This window comes from Tiliqua scincoides, chromosome 1 (genome assembly GCF_035046505.1).
Source record: "Tiliqua scincoides isolate rTilSci1 chromosome 1, rTilSci1.hap2, whole genome shotgun sequence".
In the NCBI taxonomy this organism is placed as follows: Eukaryota; Metazoa; Chordata; class Lepidosauria; order Squamata; family Scincidae; genus Tiliqua; species Tiliqua scincoides.
This window is the reverse complement of record NC_089821.1, coordinates 99,585,711-99,606,302: the sequence shown is the minus strand read 5'-3', so window position 1 is coordinate 99,606,302 and position 20,592 is coordinate 99,585,711. Positions and strand designations below refer to the sequence as shown.

At 39.2% G+C, this 20,592-nt stretch overlaps 1 protein-coding gene across 3 annotated transcripts in view; it reads left to right on the top strand.

Moving 5' to 3' along the window:
* RBMS1 (RNA binding motif single stranded interacting protein 1) overlaps window positions 1-20,592 on the top strand; it is a 163,453-nt gene that overhangs the window by 139,311 nt on the left and 3,550 nt on the right. For 2 of the 3 annotated variants that reach the window (XM_066612073.1, XM_066612074.1), the window contains exons 7-13: window positions 7,982-8,097; window positions 12,145-12,194; window positions 12,280-12,373; window positions 15,476-15,526; window positions 18,474-18,584; window positions 19,845-19,925; window positions 20,316-20,400. In XM_066612073.1, the coding sequence (XP_066468170.1) occupies window positions 7,982-8,097; window positions 12,145-12,194; window positions 12,280-12,373; window positions 15,476-15,526; window positions 18,474-18,584; window positions 19,845-19,925; window positions 20,316-20,393 (581 nt within the window). In that variant the 3' untranslated portion in view covers window positions 20,394-20,400. The remainder of the gene's footprint in view (window positions 1-7,981; window positions 8,098-12,144; window positions 12,195-12,279; window positions 12,374-15,475; window positions 15,527-18,473; window positions 18,585-19,844; window positions 19,926-20,315; window positions 20,401-20,592) is intronic. The other variant, XM_066612075.1, reaches the window with a different exon arrangement.

Sequence of the window (20,592 nt, the reverse complement as noted above, 5' to 3'; positions counted from 1 at the left end):
TGGAACCTTCAAGCTTATGATTGAGTTGCTTTGATTCTCTGTCACTCATCATGTTTTTCTTCCTAACTTTTGCACCCTCCATATTTTGAGATGAAACAAGCTTCTGTAGCCATCTTTGTGAGTCTAGGATGTTACCTAGTTGAAGATTTGTGGAGCAGGAATTATGAGCAAAAAGTGTTGAGAGCCAAGTTAATAACAGTGGTTCAGGATAGTGAGTGAACCACTCAAGGGAAGGGCTGTCTTTCAGTCTGGGAGTCAGAAAATGTGATAATTTAGGTGATAGAGTAGGATTGAGAGAAACATTCATGATGTGTTGTGCTTTGGAACTATGTAAAGCTTTAACAGTGCAGTGAAGGGCAAGAGTACTTGACTTGAAAATTGAAGATTGGGTTAGAGGTTTTACTGGCTTTTTTTGAGCGAGATGTGATCTCTCAGCCAGAGTTCCACTTCAATATAATGGGGAATAACATTCACATGGTTCAAAGGTTTATCTTGTCAGATGAAATAAGGCATGTGCTCTGTACTAAAAGTTTCACAGAATGATATACTAATGAGCAGGGTTGAGAACTTGAGTCAGGTGACTCAAGTCTGAGTCGAGAAAATGTGCCTTTTTCGCTGACTCATGGAAACTTGAGTAACGTGCATGGAAGACTTGGCAAAACACTCGAATCAAGGACCCTTTGACTTGGCACTTGTCCCCATGCATGCAGACATGAATCTGGGTGTGCTTGCTTACTGTTTTCATGGCATGAAAAACCTTGTGAAACCATCATTCAGACCAGGTGAGCGGAGGAAAGTTCTAGCCAGGAGGCAGAGAACGGTTAATGTTTTGCTTTTGCATCTGAGCCGGAGGGGGGAGGTGAGAGCGGGCTCTCTTTTCCTTTAATGATCATTGGACAAAGGATGGGAGATTGATTTTTTTTTGGCTGAGGAAAGGCAAGAAGAGGAACCCAGGGAGTTCTTGCCTTACAATTGACTGGAGAAGCCCAGGGAGGGGGAAGAGGCAGGAAAACCGGGAGGGGGGAGCCCCACTGAATCACTGGCTACAGTGGGACTACTTCTGAATAGAGCTACAAAAGGTTGGGTTGTTCTGGTAAACCTTGCAGCTGCTGCATGTGACCTTCCTCCCTCTCGCTGCTGCTGTCTTTGCTCCTACACAGTCAGTCCCAACCCCTCCTGCCTTGTGTACAGATGGGATGGGGCAGCCGGGGAGTAGTTAAAGAGAACTCTGACACACACACCCCACTGGCAACAGCCCTGTTTTATTTCCACAGCTGGCTTTTAAAAGGGGAATGACTTGAGATTTGAGTGTTTTCGAGTAGCAAAAATGCTCCAGGCGACTTGGAAAGTGCCCCCATTATGACTCGTTTTTGAGTCGAGTTGTGAGGAGCGGAGACTTGTGACGTGACTTGTCAAGCTGTCCTGGATTTGCCCATCCCTGATAATGAGTACTGATTATCAAACCAATCCTGATTATCAAATGATACCTCAGTATCTTGTTTTTCATCACTTTGCTTTTCAGCCATTTTCAATCATAACCACATTTCCAATTTTTCCTGTATGTTTTTCTCTTCCATTCAGTTTTATCCAACCTTCCATGATGTTCATCAAAGTTTTTATGTTTAATTTTTTAAATTTCTGTTTGTTAAGGTTTTGCATTCATTTGCATATATAGTTATTCACATTTTTTGCAGGCCAAAATAACTGTGTAAGTTAATAAGGCTATGCATTGACTTTCATCCATTTTTGACTTTTGACCATGCTCTTGTCCCTAACTAGATGAAAGTGCAAGGTATTGCTGTATCTGTATAGAACAATAGGAAATATATACCCAAACTATCTGATACATAGAAGTCAAAGTAATTTATTCTCAGACAACCCTTTGCTGTAGGAATCTAGTCTATCCGTATGCAAGTGAAGTTAATTGTATGCACCTGTATCTCATAAAGACTGCTTTCTTTAATGAAAGAGGCCAGACTTGGAAACCACATAAATGATTTCAAGGCTCTCAGCCTGCTACTTCAATCTTGAATGGCAGAGCTCGGAATTAGCCTAACGATGATATGATATACATGCCAGGACATACATGGTGTGTCATAGTAATTTATAGTGCCTTCATTTTAAAACTTAAGCACATAATCTAGTTGGAGTGCTTATGTAAATAATATTCAGTGCGTACCTGTACCTAACAATGAGTTCACGTCATGAAAGCTATAAATATATTGTGTCATGTTACGCAAGACATGGTCACCATTTTAAACTAGTTGTTGCTAACAGCACATTTGGCTGAAGTCCTAAACCTCCCACACAGGTTTACGTTTCACTTTAGTGACTGGCATATCAATCCTAACCTGTTTGGAAATAAACTCTTTTTATTTCTGTGGACATACCTGTTCGTTTTTACACATGCATGTTAATCACTTAAGTGCCAAGTGATTTGTATGTGTGAATGAACCATCATATATTTAACATCACAAGTATAACTTTCAGATTTCCTCAGGTACAGTGTTTTTTTTAATTATTAATTTTTTTAATTTTTCCAAAAACAAAAATAACACACATAACACATAATACAATACATACAATACATAAACACAGTATTAGAGGGTGCAAGATATCATACATCACTGTAACTAATAAATCATTACGTATTTCCTAATCCAGTTCCTCTTCTATTAGCCTCTTAATATCATTTATCTATCATAGCATATCATATATGATATATCATATATATAATACATTCATCTAAATGCTTATACTTCTACAACTTTATTTTCAACCAAGCATAAAATAATTTTCATTACTCAATCTATATCGGTTTCACTGTTGATCCACCACGTTCATTATTTTCTCTATTAATTCAGCTTTCATTGGGATCTTCGTGTCTTTCCAATATCTAGCATATAAAATCCTCACAAAAATTAATATTTCTCTAACATCCAAAATTAATATATCCTCATGACTAAATACATAAACATATACATAAACATCCAAAACAATGTCACCTAAAATTAATTCTAATTCATTAAAATTATCCTCTAAAATTCTAACATCTATTAATAACAAGCTAACAAATATTTATACATATTACATATCACCTATAAAACTTATATAAATTCTCACTGATATCTAATAAACTTTAATTTCTAACATACAAAATTAACACATTACTGTCTTTTTATCTATTCCCTTGTCTCCAACCTAAATATCCACAGGTCTGCTAAATCTCTTCTCTTCTCTAGACTTTAACTTTCCATCTTTTTTTCTAATAAATTTCACATGAATGCCTCTTAACAGATCATGGTTTAATGTACTCGTCCTTCTTGCTAAATCAACATCTTGATAAGTCATCTCCTTCACTTGATCATTCCAATCTATGTCAGTTGGTTGAAGTATTTCTTCTCCCTTCACTTGATCAATCTGCATCAATTAGTCGAAGTATTTCTTCTCCTTTCGGGTCTGGTGACTTGAGTCTTTATCTTCCAAGCTATCTCCATTAACATTGTCTCTTCCAATGGTTTGTTTTATCCTGTGTCCAGTGTTTTGGATTTATCTTCCATTTCTTTGCTCTTTTGTTGATCCTCTCCTGCTTGTTGCGTATTAGACTCATTTGACTGTTGAATGAAGATTTCCAGGCTCATTTAGATTTGTAGATATCGATTTGCTTGTTGCTTTCCCATTTCCAATACTTTTTCCATAATCCTTTGTTTTTTCTCATGTGATTCTGTATTGGAATCTCCGTAGATCTGGTAAGGAGGTAGGGTGTAGTGTCAGCAATGGCCCCTTTAAGGGTAAGGCCTGGGCATCCAGCAGAGTGTGCTGCACAGCTGCAGCCACTTGAAGGCAATAGGGCCCTCAGGGATATAAGGAGCACCTGAGGCAGGAAGGATTTGTGGGTAGCAGAAGGAGGAAAGCTTGAGGAACTGGAGACTGGATTAATGGACTGGGATTAATGGACTGAGGAATTGATGGGTGAATGGACTGCTGGAGACACTGGAGTTTGGTGTGTGGCTGCTGTGCCCAAGAGGACCAAGGGGCTGCTGTAGTGGTGGGAGGCTGCTGTCAGGAGAGAGGACCTCTGCAGGTTGAACAGGCGACCTACCCTGGAGGTGGGGTCCAGCAGGACTGCAAGGCAGAACCAGGGCCATTCTTGGGTAAAAAAGGGGAGCTAATTAGCTAAAAGTGGGCATAATTCTCCAGGCAGAGCTTGGACTGGGAATCTGGCAGAACAGATTCAGAGATAAAATCTTTGAGTTTCACACTAAGATCAGTTGTATAGTTACACATCCAAACTAGTTTGAACCTGCAGATATTGATTTGTTTGTTGCTGTCCCATCACCACTAATTTCTCTATATTGTATTGTCTGCTTCCATTCTTTCTCTTTCGGTTCGTCTTATGTTAGTTTTCTCAAGCTAGACTCCGGGGCAGAAGAGCTCCTAACTTTCGCTCCTTTTCCTGTCATCCTTTTTCTTCCTTCTTATATTCTCTTTCTTCTTACTTCACTTGTCAAGTCCTGTTCTTGTCCTTGTAGTATCTTTTGTTAAATGATTATACCTGAAGGGGAGGGGCCTGAGGTGGCTGAGTAACTGTGTTTTTCTGAGCTCCTGGAAAGCTCTTGGAAAACACGCTATTTCTTCCCAGAATCGTGGATCTGATGAGATCCGAGGATCAGTGGCCAGGAGAGGCCTTGATCCTACAGATGGTGTACGGTTTTGGAGAAGAAGGGTCCAGCCAGATTCTTTTATTTTTTAAATAAATTGTACATTTTATTATGGAATTGTGTAAGCAACCTTGGGCATTTGCTTTGGCATGGGAAAGCGGAAGATAAATTTTTTAAAATAAATAAATAAAATATCACACTTACCATTGAGCACTTACAGACCTTGTCTCCTATCCAGAAGTCTGTTTAACTGATATAATCTAAGGAGCTCCTGCAGTTCATTGAAAATAGCAGCTTTGCATGTACATCCTTCCACACCTGTGAAACTGGCTTTTTATTGAAATCAATTAGCAAGTTGCTGCTCTGAGAGCACTGTAGTGCCTATATTTTATATTTATAATTTCAAATTTTGAGTCATAGGAAAATAGACATGGTTCAACAAAATCTTGACACTTGTCATTCCAATACAAAATAAACAAAAGCCATCTATCAGCAAATCAGTTTGTCTGGTTCTTATAATAGTAACATCTCAAAAAATAGGTCAGTTTTACCGACATAGCAATGGCCCAGATTTTTTTATCCAGTCTGTTATGGGCAGTGCTTCTGGATTCTTCTCATTTTTTGCAGCACAGATTTTAGCAGCAGATACAAGATTTAGTATGAGCCCTAAACTCATTCATTCAATGTCTTCTTCTAGGTCCAATAATAACATTTCCTTAGTTTGTATTTTGTTGTATATCTATCTAGTCATATTTTTTATAATTTTAAGCACATCTTTCCAAAAAAATACTGACAACTCAGAAACATATGTAAATAAACATTTGCTTCTGTATACCTCCAGCATTTCTAACAGTTGAATAAATCTTTTGACGTTTGTGGGTATCTGTGCTGATGACAAACTTTTTAAAAAGCATTCTTTTTAATTTAACGTAATTAAAATCCCTGAGATATTAAGAAAAAATTATTCCCCATCCATCTCCTGTTAAGTAACAATTCCACTTGTACCATTTCCTTTTTATCAGACTACAAACATATATTACACCTAATTATTTTACCATATTGTATAACCTATGATTCAAAAAATATTTTTTCCATATTCATTGATATGTAGTCATCATTGACTACTATGCCTAATCTGAAACTACCAAAATAATCATGACACACGACCTGCCAATCCTTGCCACATGATCAAAGAAGATATTTAACTATACACTCAATTAACATTATATTATACTATTATATATTATATTATTATGTACTATACATTAACAATACATTCCATCCAAGATAATTTTATTCCATTCCAGTTTTTACAGCTTTTTTCTATGTTTTTCATGATGCAGTTCATACATATTTTACATACCCATTGGTATCCAAACTCCCAAGCGTTTGATAGACCCCTCTTGTCCAAGATATGGTAGTCTCCTTTTTTTAATTTGTGACTTCAGAATTTACATATAATACAACCAATTCTTTAAAATTTATCTTATATCCTGATAGAGAGGTAAATTATGTATTTATGCTGTTGCAAACTCTTTGGATTTTCCCAGGGCAGGTGCAATGTCATCTGATTATTAACTAGTTTTAAAGGGAGATAAACATACATTAAGGCCACAATCCTATCCTGCACTAGAAAAGTCAAGCCAAGAGGCTTGCACTGTATCCAGCACAGGATAGGGGAACAAAGTGGCTCTGCCAGAGGTAAAGGGAAACTTTTCACCTTACCTCTGGGTAAGGCACTCTGGCCCCAATGGGTCTCCTTGGACTTGCACCACCTCCTGAGGTGACACAAGTTCGAGGAAAGCAGAGCAGCCAATGGGTCTCCTTGGACTTGTACCACCTCCTGAGGTGACACAAGTTTGAGGAGAGCAGAGCAGTCACTTGCCAACTCACAAGGAGGCGCAAACATGCCGTAAGGCATTTGCACCGGCCCAAGGGCACCTCAGGATTGCACTCTAATTCCCATATTTTTATTAAACTTAGTTGATATCACCAAGAGTTCTGATGTTGAGAGAAACATGATTGGAGATAAAGGAACTCTTGATTGAGGATACCTCTGTGTATCATAAGATATAATAAGCAACCATTAACCGAAATCCTTACCAGATATTAATCAGGTTGATCTTTTCTCTAAAATGTCCTCCCAGTTTAGATTTCTTGTATTGCCATTCCTTGTGATCAATCACCTTTTTTGCATCCATAAACATCAAAGCACAATGTTGTTTCTTTAATTTGACTACTTTCATTGCATAAATAGCTCTTTCCATATTTGATCATCTCTTCCTGTTTAAAATGAATCCTACCTGGTTCGGGCAGCTACATGAAATAATTAGTATATTAATGGTGCAATCCTTTGTATGTCACCTCAGAAGTAAGTCTCTTTGTGTTTAATGGAACTTGGTTCCAAATAACTGTGCACGGTATGCAGCCTAATTATTTTTTAATTGAACAGAAACAATAAATGGAAGCTCTGAGGTTAAAAAAAAAATCTCCCTAACACAGGGCCCAATCCTAACCAATTTTTCAGCACTTGTGCAGTCGCATTTCAGCCCTGAGGTAAAGGAACAAATTTTCCCATACCATAAAGGGGCCTCTGACTGCCTGCCTACCATAGGATGCAATATACGCCCCACTGGCACAGCTGCACTAATAGGATATATATAAAAACCACAACACACATATACACGCACTTTTAAGAAAACACTGCAGTGATACTTTTTCATGTGGTGGGCAGGAACATTTAAAATGCCATTACAGGTCCAGCCTATTTACACACGGATTTTTTATACACAGATTTGACTCGACACGAATGGCCCCTGCAAATGAGAAAGAATGTGCTGATCCCTGGAGAAGGGGAAAATGCATCCCTTTAAAATCAGTTTTTAAAACTGAACAGTCCTTTAACAATAGCCTTCTTTATGAGAGAGAGAGAGAGAGAGAGAAAGGGCAGCTGGCTGACAACCCATCAATCCTTCTCTGTCCAGTGAACCCCTCCCCTCCCCCTGAGCAGGTGAAAGATACCTGATCACTTTGCATTGGTGAAGGAAGGGGCTGAGTGAAGAGCCTTTCTAAGCCTTGGAGGAGGACTGATTGATGATTGTCTTCTTAATGACTCTTATCTTACATCACAAAGGTCAGCAAGGCTGTTTTTAAATCACTGGAGCAAAGAAATTTTGTTTTTTAAATTGATTTGCTATAGTGCATTTTTTGCCATCTACCGTGAGTGCTTGGAACAGAACCCACATGGATAATGAGTCTCAACCCGTATTTTGAAATTCCAAAGACAATTTTGTAGAGTAATCTAAGGAATTTTATTTTAGTTCCCGCAGAACCTTTATTGTGCAAGTTTGCTGATGGAGGACAAAAGAAGAGACAAAATCAGAACAAATACATACAGAATGGCAGAGCATGGCACAGAGAAGGCGAGGTGAGACTTGTAAGTCATCTTTTCAACCATTAAAGAGAGTGTTTATTTTGTCTTGTATGTGTGTGCATATTTATGAAGTTGCATAGAGATACAATGCCTTGGTATCCTGTTATATTGTGCAATAGGATTTATAACCCTTTGTGCCCTTCTAGGCCAGTCATTTTACAGTTTTACCTCAAACTAATTGCAACAGAAATGATAGCAGTTTTTTCCGCCCATACTCAGGAAGATAGCCTGATCAACATATGCAAAGCCTAACAAATCAATGTTTTACTCCAGGTAACATAATCTTAGAAAAATGCATATAACTAACTTTATTGGTCTGATTCACTTAAAACTTACACCCAATTAAAGATGAACAAATACTTAGTTACACCTGATATCACTCTGAGAGTTTATCTTGAGCAGTTTTCTCTAATGCTACTCAGAAGTGGTTGTACAATGGTCCCTAATTTGCAGCCCAATCCTTCCTGGAACCCTTTCTGGCAATGCAGTAATGTCGGCTGCGCCACTTCCCGCAGGAAATTTTTGGCTGCTGGATATCTCCTCAGGGTAAGGGAACATTTGTCCCCTTGCCCCAGATAAGGCGCAGCAACTGCAATGGGTAAACACAGACCTGCGCCAGCAATATTCATGCTGGCGGATCAAGCCCAGGAAGTTTTGTGTGTGGTATGTGCTGGTGCTGCCAATCCAGCTCACCTCCTGGGCCCAGTTGCCACTCCATTCCACCCTCCAGAACAATCCAGATAACCGAAATATACAGGAACATTCTTCACCACCATCAATTCAACATATAGTTGCTGCAAGTTAACTTGTAAATTATACTTGAAGAGTGTTATGCAAATATATTGATATATTAAATAGACAGTATATTCCAAGAAACTCTGTGGGACATTTTTTGCCATTTGTATAACATCCAAAACCAGAATGGTTTGAAGGACCCATTCAAATAATATACACAGGTTGTTACCCTGGCAAGTCATCCATTATCTTTTTGCTTTTGATAGACATGGATCCCGTCATTATAACACACGTATATGCAACTCTCACTTCTTACCAACAAGGTGAACAGTGCCACCCTGTTAGTCACATTTGATTAACCATTGTGGTAGAAGGCTTTTGCCATTTCAAGAGCCTAAAACAGATGGTTAGTATATAGAGATGAACTAGCAGGGATGCCTAGGTCACCTCCTAGATGGTTCTGAGCTAAAAAACATTTCAGATGTGATATATGCCAGTAGGGTATCTACTTGGTAGCAAATCATTGGCAAGCTGATGATTGGAGCTATCCTTTCCATTTCAGTCTAAAAGAGAAAACAGCCAATCTCTAGATAGTGCTATGTTTAGTGAAGGAACAAATGCAGCATCAGGCATATATGATATATATATACTCTGTCATGGAAGGTGGCAGCAACCTCATTGCAAGTGCTAAACAGACATATAGCAAGGTTATGTCAGGTACTAGCATGGATGATGAGTCATGTCAAACTTGCTAGCATTAAAAAGCAAAATAGAACTGGAAGAAAAAAAAAACACTAGTAAGCTGACTCTCTATGTATTCAATGCATGATCATAGTGCACATGTATTGAAAAAGGATCTGTGCCAAGAAAGCAAGGAAGTAGGATCATCATTTGCTTTCTCTGAGAGAAAGGTTTCAGTATTTTGCTGCAGCAGGTCACAGCTTGTACACTGAAATTAATCATCTTCTTGTCCATAGCATGTTCCAACAAGGTCTGCATTTTGTGTATCACAGTAATCATTTATGGGCAGTTCCGTTGGCTAATCTTGTGATTGAGTAGCACTGATACGGAGCATCCCACAGATTGAGGACTGATAAGAGGATGAGGAATGACAGAAATGCAGTGGCGTGTCTGAGTTCAGTTAGTGGAATCCTGCATGGAAGTAAACAATGCAATGCAAGAGTTCACTGATATCATGTGAAACACATGAGAACAATGCCCTCCCTCCAAAAAAATCTCAAGTAAGGAACTCCCTTGATAATTTTTTTTTAACTGACTTTCCTAGAAAACATCAAGTCATCATGTCAAGACACATAGTGATGTGTCTTTGCCCAATGGAAGTGGTTGCTCATGAATCAGGCAGCGTAGATAGCGCTGAAGACGTTGTCTGCAGTGGGCAGAGTGGGACTAGATTACCTCCAAAGTAACTTCTAAAACCAACATTATCTGATCCTAAATAGGTGTTCAGATATTTCATACTGAGAAAAGGCTTTTTTCATTTAAGTGGAAAAAGCAGGCTCACTTTGGGAATTACGAAGAACAGAGCAGTACATCAGGAAATAGTCCAGACTGAACCTCAACTGCTATTTCAATGACTCAGTGTCACAGCAAAAGGAGCTTTAATAACAGAACTTATTAGGTGTGAGTTATGCAACTATCCAGCTTCACTGTTTAATACAAAAATACAACTGATGTTGTGCCAGCCTGGCAACCTCTATGCATCATGTGCGTGAATCCTTCAAGACCACCTTTGCCTTGTATGTTATACAAATGATGAAATTTCCCACAAGACATCTAGCAACAGCTTCTTGGAATCTGTTGCATATGTAGTCATAATCATTTGTATAGTGCTTTTTGAGTGCACAAATAGCTTCATGTGCATTCTTGATGTTATTCTTTCAACAACCTAATACAGGAAGTATTATCTCCGTATTTCAACTGGGGAACTGAGGCTGAGAAGGGAGAGGATTGCCTGCCTAGTGTGTACATGGCAGAAGAGAGATCAAGCCAGCAAAATCCTGATTTAAGTGCTCAGTGTCTTAGCCATCAGGGTATACCAGTTCCTACACTAATAAGTTTGCATAAACAACTTCAGCTATGGTTTACAAGTTAACTTGCAGCCCCAGTCTGAACTCCCAGATCTTGGCATATAGCAAGTTGAATTTATGTATGTCATGTTGAAGGAGTCCATTATTTGTGAGGGTAACAATCTCTGGGTATCATGTGCATGAATCTTCCATACTATTCTAGTCTTGGATGGTGAATAAATTTCCACAATATATCTGACAGGAGTTTCTTGGAATGTTCTGCATTGTTCATATATCAATATATTTACATAAGGATCCTCAGGTAGATTTGCAAATGATCTTGTAACCCAAGCCTAGATTCCCAGGTCCTGGTAGCATAAAGCCATTTCCCCTCTAATGTACAAACTAAGGCTTCTGTGGCCAGAATTGTCACCCAAAGAGAAATTCATTTGTGGGTTCTCGGGCCATGTTCTTGAAGTCTAAAATGTTTCCCATTTTGTTTCCCATAGGAAACTTTTTAGAGTTCTTGAACATGGCCTGAGAACCCACAAATGAATTTCTCTTTGGGTGACATTTCTCTTCTTTTCCAAAAATCTTGAGTTGCTTGAGTTTCTCTGTGGTACCAGTTAGTTCATTTGAACTGTACGGAGAATGAACAGTAGTGAAAAATTTAATCAATGTGCAAATAGCATAAACCTATCTGCATTGTGTATAAAGTTATAGTGAAAAAGACCAAGTTTAGGGACTGTTGTATGACCATTTCCTCAGCAATTCTGCATATATATCTCTAAAGAAAACAGTTCAAGGCAAGATTTTGGGACAGTCAAGAAGAGTTTGTTCACCTTTAACTTAAAACTTATTTGAAATTAATCAGACCAGCAGTGATCAATGCATAAGGATTTGTTTGTTTATTAAACAATGCATCAATCCAGATACCCAATTGTACTCCAGTTAGTGAGCAGTGCAGTGAAGCTGCATAGTGCTTTGAGGACATTTGTGAAAACAGTCCTTGACTTTGCAATGAATGGGGGAAGTCCCTGTATAAGCATAAATTCTGTGTATATGCCAGGAGTCTTTGGATTGGGGCTATCATTTATAATAAAATTGGTAATCCCTAAACAGAATACATACTGCATATCACTTGTGCCAACAACATTTCACAAAACATAAGGCTATGCTGGCATTGCAGTAACTTTGACTATTGCAGACAGATGGGCTGGTGCTAATGTTTTGGTTTGGGTTGGAAGTTGGTCTTTCCATTGATACATATTTTCTTCCTCCCTTAAAGGCTGGTATGACACTTACTTATGATCCAACTACAGCTGCTTTACAAAATGGGTATGTAAGACTGCACATGTCATAAATATAAGATATTCTGTGGTACCTGTTAAAAGGATTAATAAAGATGTTTGCATCTTTTTAGATTTTATCCTTCACCATATAGTATTGCAACAAACAGAATGATCACTCAGACATCTATTACGCCATATATTGCTTCTCCAGTTTCTACATACCAGGTCTGTATTTCAAGTTGAGCACAATAAATGATACAATATTGTAACACTGCAAATCTGTGCATGCTTACTCGGAAATTAATCCCACTTTGTTCTATGGGGCTTTGTCCCAGGAAAGTGTGCATAGGATTACAGCTTAAATGTATGCATGTTTCTGGCTGTGGCTATTATATAATTAGAGCAACAAAAAAGGTACAATACCAAATTCTACTTGACCTTAGTGTGAATTCCACATGCATTCAGCACAGAAAGTGATGTGTGAATAATGACGAAATAAAGATGAAGACACCATACTTAATCTCTGCTTTAGCAATAAAATTATCAGGCTATATTGCAGGGAGCACTCAGGTGCTTATCAAGGGATTTCTAATGAGAAACTGAACAACAGACAAACTTTCATGAAAAACAGCTTTGCTCATCCCTGCCAGATTTCCCCTGCATGTGCACAAAACTCCAGAAATGGTCAGGTTTTGCATGTGCATGTTGCCTTCCTCAATTGAGCGATGATACTCCTTGTCTACTTGAGAGTTAATCCCTGAGTACTACACAGGCACAAAACCAAGACCAGGATGAAAGTTGGTTGGTGGAAAGGAGGCAAGTGCCCTGCTGCTCATTTTTCTTTTCTTCAGCTGAACACATGAGTGTTTCCATAATGGGTGAGAGGCTATATTAATCCCTTGAGCCCAAGGGAAGGGGAGCAAGCTCATTCCCCACATCTTTTAGCCCCAAATCCACATCTATTATGTGAGAAATTCAAAGTTGAGGGAATTGAAAAGAGAGGACAGCAATTACTTTCCTTGATTTACTCTTCCCTTCCTTTCCTTGTGAGTTCATAATTGATTCTATAATTATGAAATCATGTGTCTGCATGAGTTTGGAAATAGGAGATTGAAATGAGAAAAACCTCTGGGTGTGACAACCTGGCTGCAACAGTAGTCAGATAAGGCAGGAGAGAGATTCCATGAGTGCATGTGAGAAGAGCTGCCTGTAAACAAAAGATGAAGAGTAAGATCAAAGAGAAGCATCCCTTCCTGGGATTCATCTCTTTCACCCAATCCTGTGTGCGCATGCATGTGTATTTGATGTGTAGACAGAATGATGCATGCTCATTATAACAGGAGTGCATTTTTTTTTGTTTAAAGAAAAGTATGATTCAAGCATTTACTTCCCTCCTCAGTGATTGAGTTTACAGTTTCCCAAACCTCCAACTTTTGAACTTCTCAGTGTGTTCTTTTATACTAGCCATTCAAAGAGAAAAACAGCATTTAAACACTTGCTGGTTATTGAACTAGAGCAGGGGTCTCCAAATCCCAGCCTGGGGGCCAGATGCAGCCCACAGCAAGCCTCTTTCTGGCCCCCGGCCAACCTCTTGTCCCCTGAAAGCCTCTGGCCCACTCAACTGAACATGACCAGAACTGTGCTCTGATTGTGTCTGGAGGGTGTTCTGAGGGCCAGAGAGGTTCAGTGAATGAGCCCATTCATTCATGTATTCACTCATCTTAAGTTCCATCTCTAATTTATTTATTTAAATTTTATATTTAAATTTTTTTTCCCGGCCCTTCACACCACACCAGATATTTGATGCAGCCCTCTGGCCAAAAAGTTTGGAGATCCCTGGACTAGAGGAAGGTCAAGAATCTCCAGGATTTGCAGCTGTTCCTTATCAAACCTGAGGCGTGGTTTTCTCCCAGGTCCTTGCATATTACAGCAGTCTCACATAGGAACAGCAATATTGACCAAATTCCCCCTCCAAATAAAAGCAGATTAGCTGTACAACATATTTATGGGAATTTTCTAAAGTTAACCTGCCATCAAACCTGGGCATTCTACCAGGGCTCATAATGTAAATCTCAGTCTGAGAAAGAGGAAACAGATGTTATCACTTAGCAGAGCCACTCCCTTCTTTTGCTGTCTGAGAAAAGTGTACAGAGATCACATCCTGTACTCTTGCTGTCTCTGTGATGTCTGATTAAGAGTGTTGGTATTCAGCTAACTGCTTGCTGAGTAAAAATGAATATCCAACTGAATATCAACCGTTTCATTCCAGTTCTTCCTAAGAGCGCACTCAGGGAATCAGAGGCAACCCTCTGTAAACTTCATTTTTACTAAACTTTTTTACTATACTTCTCTGGCAACACCTCAAAACCTTCTGGAGAATTTATAATTTTTTGCTAGTCAGTAATTGACCAGTTGAAATAAAGGCATTTTTAACAAGTGTCCCTCATCTACTACTGTAGCTGAAGCTTTAGTCTGTGTAACTGAAACAGTTGCATGTACTTCTGGTTTACCCTACCTCCATTCCCCTTTCCTTCCTCCTTTTTTTTGCCTTGTGTCAGTATTCAGATCAGGTGTTTTCAACCTTTTTCATCTCACGGCCACGGTGAGATATAGGAAGCTGGACTAGATGGGCCTTTGGCGTGATCCAGCAGGGCTCTTCTTATGTTCTTGCATACGGCACACTGACAAGGCACTAAAATTGTCAAGGCACACATACACCATTGTTTTTTTGGCAATTAACAAGGCACATCACACTGCCTGTGGGGAGCTCACATCCCCCAATGGCTACTATTGAATGACCTTCACCCAAACTCCTGCAGCACACTTGTAGACAACTCACAGCATAATGTGTCATGACATAGTGGTTGAAAATAGCTGAGGGCCCAATCCTATCCAATTTTCCAGCACTGGTGCAGCGAATGCAGCCCTGAGGAAAGGGAACAAATGTTCCCATACCTCAAGGAGTCCTCTGTGTCTGCTGCCACTCCACAAGATGCAGTACATATCCCATTGGCACAGTTGCACCAACGTTGGAAAATTGGATAGGATTGGGCCCTTAGATTGTATGTATTTTGGGGAAGGCGCCTATCTTGTCATGATATTAAAGTGTTGTTTGAATAGATGGTGCTATCTCATTGCTAGATATTATAATTGTAAAGCCATGAGCAAGGAATTACATTGTCTGCTACAAAAAAGTTCATTCCCTGGAATATTTGTCTCCTAAACAAATGCAAGCAGCCAAAGCATGGTTCAAGATTAAAATTATTTCAAATGTGTCTAAAATAATTAGCATTAAGATTTTTTAATACAATTTTTTTTATTACCTAGGTGCAGAGTCCTTCATGGATGCAGCCTCAGCCCTATATAATGCAGCATCCCGTAAGTTGGCATACTTTCTCCTATGTCACCTTGGGCTTAATTGGGGTTCAGTATTACTATTTGTCCCAGATTTTTGTCAGCTTTGTTACTTTTTCTGTCATACCCACATTAAATATTTAGTATGGCTTAATATATCTTCCCAAGTGGTTACACATGGTATGTGGATACATAATTAAATGAGTAGGTACAGCTTAATGTAAGTTCCCCTAACCTGAACAGTAGGATTCAAGGTGAATTGATTCAGAGAATATAAAGCTCTTATCCAGAAAGCAAAGCCATAGTTAGGGAAAGATAGAATGGTGCACAAGAAAATATTTAGCTGAAAAGATAAGTGGGGTGAAACAGAGAAAGTGATTGGAATTGCTTTTTGAAGCATACATAGTAGGGTCTATAGAGCAGGTAAAGAATGTTGCTTTCTCATTAGCATCAAGTGTGGCATTTATATGGCCTTGTTAGAATTACCATTTTGAACATATAAAGCTTGTTACCATTACTAATGTATATTCCAAATAACTGTATATCTCTAAGGGCACAATCCTAACCAACTTTCCAGCATTGGCATAGCTGTGCTAGTGGGGCATGTGCTGCATCCTGCAGTTGGGGGGCAGTCACAGAGGCCTCCTCAAGGTATGGCAATGTTTGTTCCCTTACCTCGAAGTTGCATTACCCTTATGTCGGTGGGTTAGGGAAAGTGGGTTAGGATTGTGCCCTAAGTGTCCCATCCCCTACTCAGCTTATGTGTGGATAACATAGTCAGTGTGGAACCACCTTTGAAAATGGCACTGATACAGTGGGCCCTCGGTATCCATGAGGAATTTGTTCCAAGACACTCCCCCCCACGGATACCAAATTTCGTGGATAATGAAATCTGCATGGGGCCTGCATGCTGCCAAGTTACTTACCTGGAGGCATGTCTGGAAGTTGTGCACAGCCTCCTGGCCTCCTCAAAAGCCTCCCAGAAGAAACTGGAAGGCACTTTCAGTTTGTGCTGGCAGGTGCCAAGCCAGTGGATAAGGAATGTCCACTGTACTTCAATTGGTCTAAAATGTAGCAGGCCAGGTCGAAGGGCTAGGGATGAAGGGCTAGGTGTTGTCAGTAGTAGTGACCATACTGTGGAATTCCCTTCCCAGGGAGACCAAAATAACCCAGACATTGGGGTCTTTTAAACTCCTAGTAAAACACCTATTGCCTTCTGGCAAGCATTTGATGTATGACTATTATAGTTTTTAACTTTCTTATTTGTGTTAGCATCTTCCTTTTAACCAACTTTCATTGTTGTGCTCTTTTCAATTGTTACTGTCTTGTTTGGTATTATCATTTTAACTGTTGTGAGCTATTCTGCAGGGCGGGAGGCTGGGATAAAAATATGTTTAAAAAGTAAGATCTCTGGCAGAGGGTTTTCCCAGCTCTACTGCCCAATATTATTTTAATTGGAGATGTCACTCAAGCTTTTGCCTTAGTAGGGCTACGAAAGTAGGGCTTAGTAGGGCTATTAAAAAATATGGATTGGTCTCAAGTAGTCTACTTATGGGTTTAAAGTTTCAGTAACCTGCTTAAAATGTGTATTTACACTGTACACCAATCAGAAGTAATGTAGATTACTCCATACATACATACATATACATATACATATACATATACATATACATATATATATATATATATATATATATATATATATATATATATATATATATATATATATATATATATATATATGATGAGTAACTTTATAATAAACATCATTTTTATTTATGTATTCTACTGCTGAATAGTAGGTGCAAATAGTAGGTGCAAAAGAGTTTCATTCATACAGCAGTAGTATTACAAGTAGAGATTCAAAAATAGAGAATCTCTATTTTTCTTTATATATACTTTAAAACAAGTACTTTATATATATATACTTTAAAACAAGTACTTTATATATATACTTTAAAACAAGTACTATTTTGTAGAGATACAAAAATAGTAGGTGCAAAAGAGTTTCATTCATACAGCAGTAATATTACAAGTAGAGATTCTCTCATTACTGGATACAGTACTACAATAAATGCATGAAAATGATAGACTTCAATCCATCAAAATATGAATTATCTTTGATACATATACATAATTTTGTTTGAAATTATTTTTTGATACAAAAAAGATGCATATCTTTGGTAAGATGCATATCTTGCTAATTGGGTAAGAGGCACTTTTTCAAGTGGGTGCTCCTTTTTTTAGCAAGGGGAGAGTAACTGGCCCACCTCACCCCAGCACTGTCTGTTCTAGTGGCTGTCTGCTGGTATTCCTTTGCATCTTTTTAGATTGTGAGCCCTTTTGGGACAGGGAGCCATTTAGTTATTTGATTTTTCTCTGTAAACCGCTTTGTGAACTTTTAGTTGAAAAGCGGTATATAAATACTGTTAATAATAATAACTGTTAATAATATCATTTTTACATATGGAAGCATCATTATATCCTCTTGATACTTGCTGTTAAATATTTTGTCTCTTATATAAAATAATAAGGTTTAACTAGTATTCCAAAAATGTAATTTTTGAACGGGAGGCAACCCTTTATTGATGGGCCTTTGTTTGTAGGCATGTTATCTCTAATGTACTTTCATTCCTCTTATGCACAATGGAGACAGACAGAAAGCTGCAGGTCTGTCACAAATGCAAATACACAAATCTTCCTGGTTTACCCAACCTGTTCCCCTTTCCGTCCTCTGTTTTCTGCCTTGTGTCAGTATTGTACATGTTTTGGGGAAAGAGCCTATCTTGTCATGGTATGTAAAGTGCTATTTAAATAGATGGTGCTCTATGGAAACATATTATACTTGTAAAGCCTTCAGGGAAGAGTTTGAATCACAGGCATCTTTGCAAAAAGAACCCATATTAGGCCGCGATAAACCAAAAAGAATTTGAGAAAATACGGTCTAAATATTATTATTCTACTCTTGTAGGGTGCTGTATTAACACCTTCCATGGACCACACCATGTCATTGCAGCCTGCATCAATGATAAGTCCACTGACACAGCAGATGAGTCACCTTTCATTGGGCAGCACTGGAACAGTATGTGACAATTCTAACAAATCCTAAGAATGAGAACTAACATGAGCTGACAATGATTATTATATAGTTATCTGTGGAAAAAGTATTTTATTTAGTTAAAGTGGGAAGGACTACTGCAGCTTTTGCCACAAAGAAACCCCTGGATTGGTCTGAATATGTGGTTGCAAGTCTCATATATATTGATAATGATAATCATGGATGTGACACATGTCTGGTGGGGGCCTTAGAGGGGAAGGAAGTAAGGGACATATCAACTGCATTTCTTTTAGTTTTGGGAAGCTTACTAGAAGAATGGTCAAGAATACAGGCCATCTGTATTACCCACAGATTTGAGAACCACAAATTTCATCCACAGGTCTTGATTCAGCCCAACCATAAAAGTATTATTTTAATTGGAGATGTCACCCAATTTGGCTATGCTCTGGTCACCTCCAGAGGGCGTTCTGAGACCTGTGGAGGTCTCACACTGTAGTGTAAAGATGCTGTAGTGTAAGTGGAACATGTACAGCCTCTTGCTAAAGAGCAAAAAAACTCTACCTGTCCTATCATTGTCTGAACTCTTGAGAGAGCCTTTGTGGAACAGCCCTAGTAGTAAATCTTTGTGTTTCTTCAGATGCGAATGTATTCTTGCTTGTATTAGATTAAGGGCGCAATCCTAACTTGTGCTGGAACAGGCAAGCCAGGAGGCTTGCAATGTATCCAGCGCAGGTTTGTGACCAGCAGCGGCTTAGCCAGAGGCAAGGGGAAACTTTTCCCCTTACCCCTGGGTAAGGGCTGCTGGCGCCTATGGGTTGGACTTGCACCACCTCCTGAGGTGGCGCAGGTCCAAGGAGAGTGGAGTGATTTGAAGCTGCTCCATTCTCCCTGGGAATGGGGGTTGGGATCCGGCATAACTGCAGGGAACAGGGGTTGGGATCCGGCATAACTGCAGGATCCCAGCCCCAGCTCCCGCCCGCCCGCCCCTCGCCCTCCCTCCGTCCTCCTCCCCGCCGCCCGCCTGATGCCTACCTTTTGTCTTTGCATTGGCTCATCTAAGCCGACGCAAGGAGCTGGGGGGAAGCTGGCACGGAGACTTCCGTCAGTCTCCGCAGGCCGGTGCTTTTCGGAGCGCTGGCCTGGCTTCCTCCCGAGGAGATGCAAATGTGCTTTATGGCACGTTTGCAACCCTCTCAAGCCGGCCCAAGGGACTTGGGCCAGTCTAGGGCACAGTTAGGACTGCGGCCTAATTTAGCTAAATGGCTTATCTGTCTTTCTTTGTAGTACATGCCTGCCACAACAGCTATGCAAGGAGCCTATATACCCCAGTACACACACGTTCAGACAGCAGCTGTTCCAGTTGAGGTAGGTAATTTCTATTGTATGTAACCCTTCAGTAAGTTTACCATGCTGAAATATCACTGCTACTGTTGAAAGTAAATAAAATTTTAAACAGGAATCCTACATATGTCGTCATGAGCTTTTTGGAGAAAGGTGGAATAAGACCATGATGGATTTATGTAGAAGCAGTGAAAGAAATCAAATCCAATCAATAACTTTCTGCTTCATGTGGAAAATACTAGAATGCATTTTATTGCATTGCCTTGTTAAATATACTGTAACTGTGATATTTGACATTGAAAATATCTGAATCATTGCACCTTTTGGGCTGACCCAAGAAAGGTGAAGTGTCACACATTTCCTAAATTTTAAGAACTTGTTGGAATTTCATCTCATACTCGCTATATTTTACAGGAAGCCAGTGGTCAACAGCAAGTTACAGTAGAGACGTCCAGTGATCATTCTCCATATACTTATCAGCAAAACAAGTAATTGTGAGGTAAAGTAATATTTCATGTAGCTTGTGTACAAATACTACAGAAGAGACTAACTCATCATTTTTTTTAGTCTAAGTACAGGTAGTCCCTGACTTACAGATATTCGACTTACAGACAGTGTTTTTATGAAGGCACATGAGCTTGTTCTTTCGCACAGGTATGATAGCACTGAGCCAGGTTGGGTCTGCACTTTC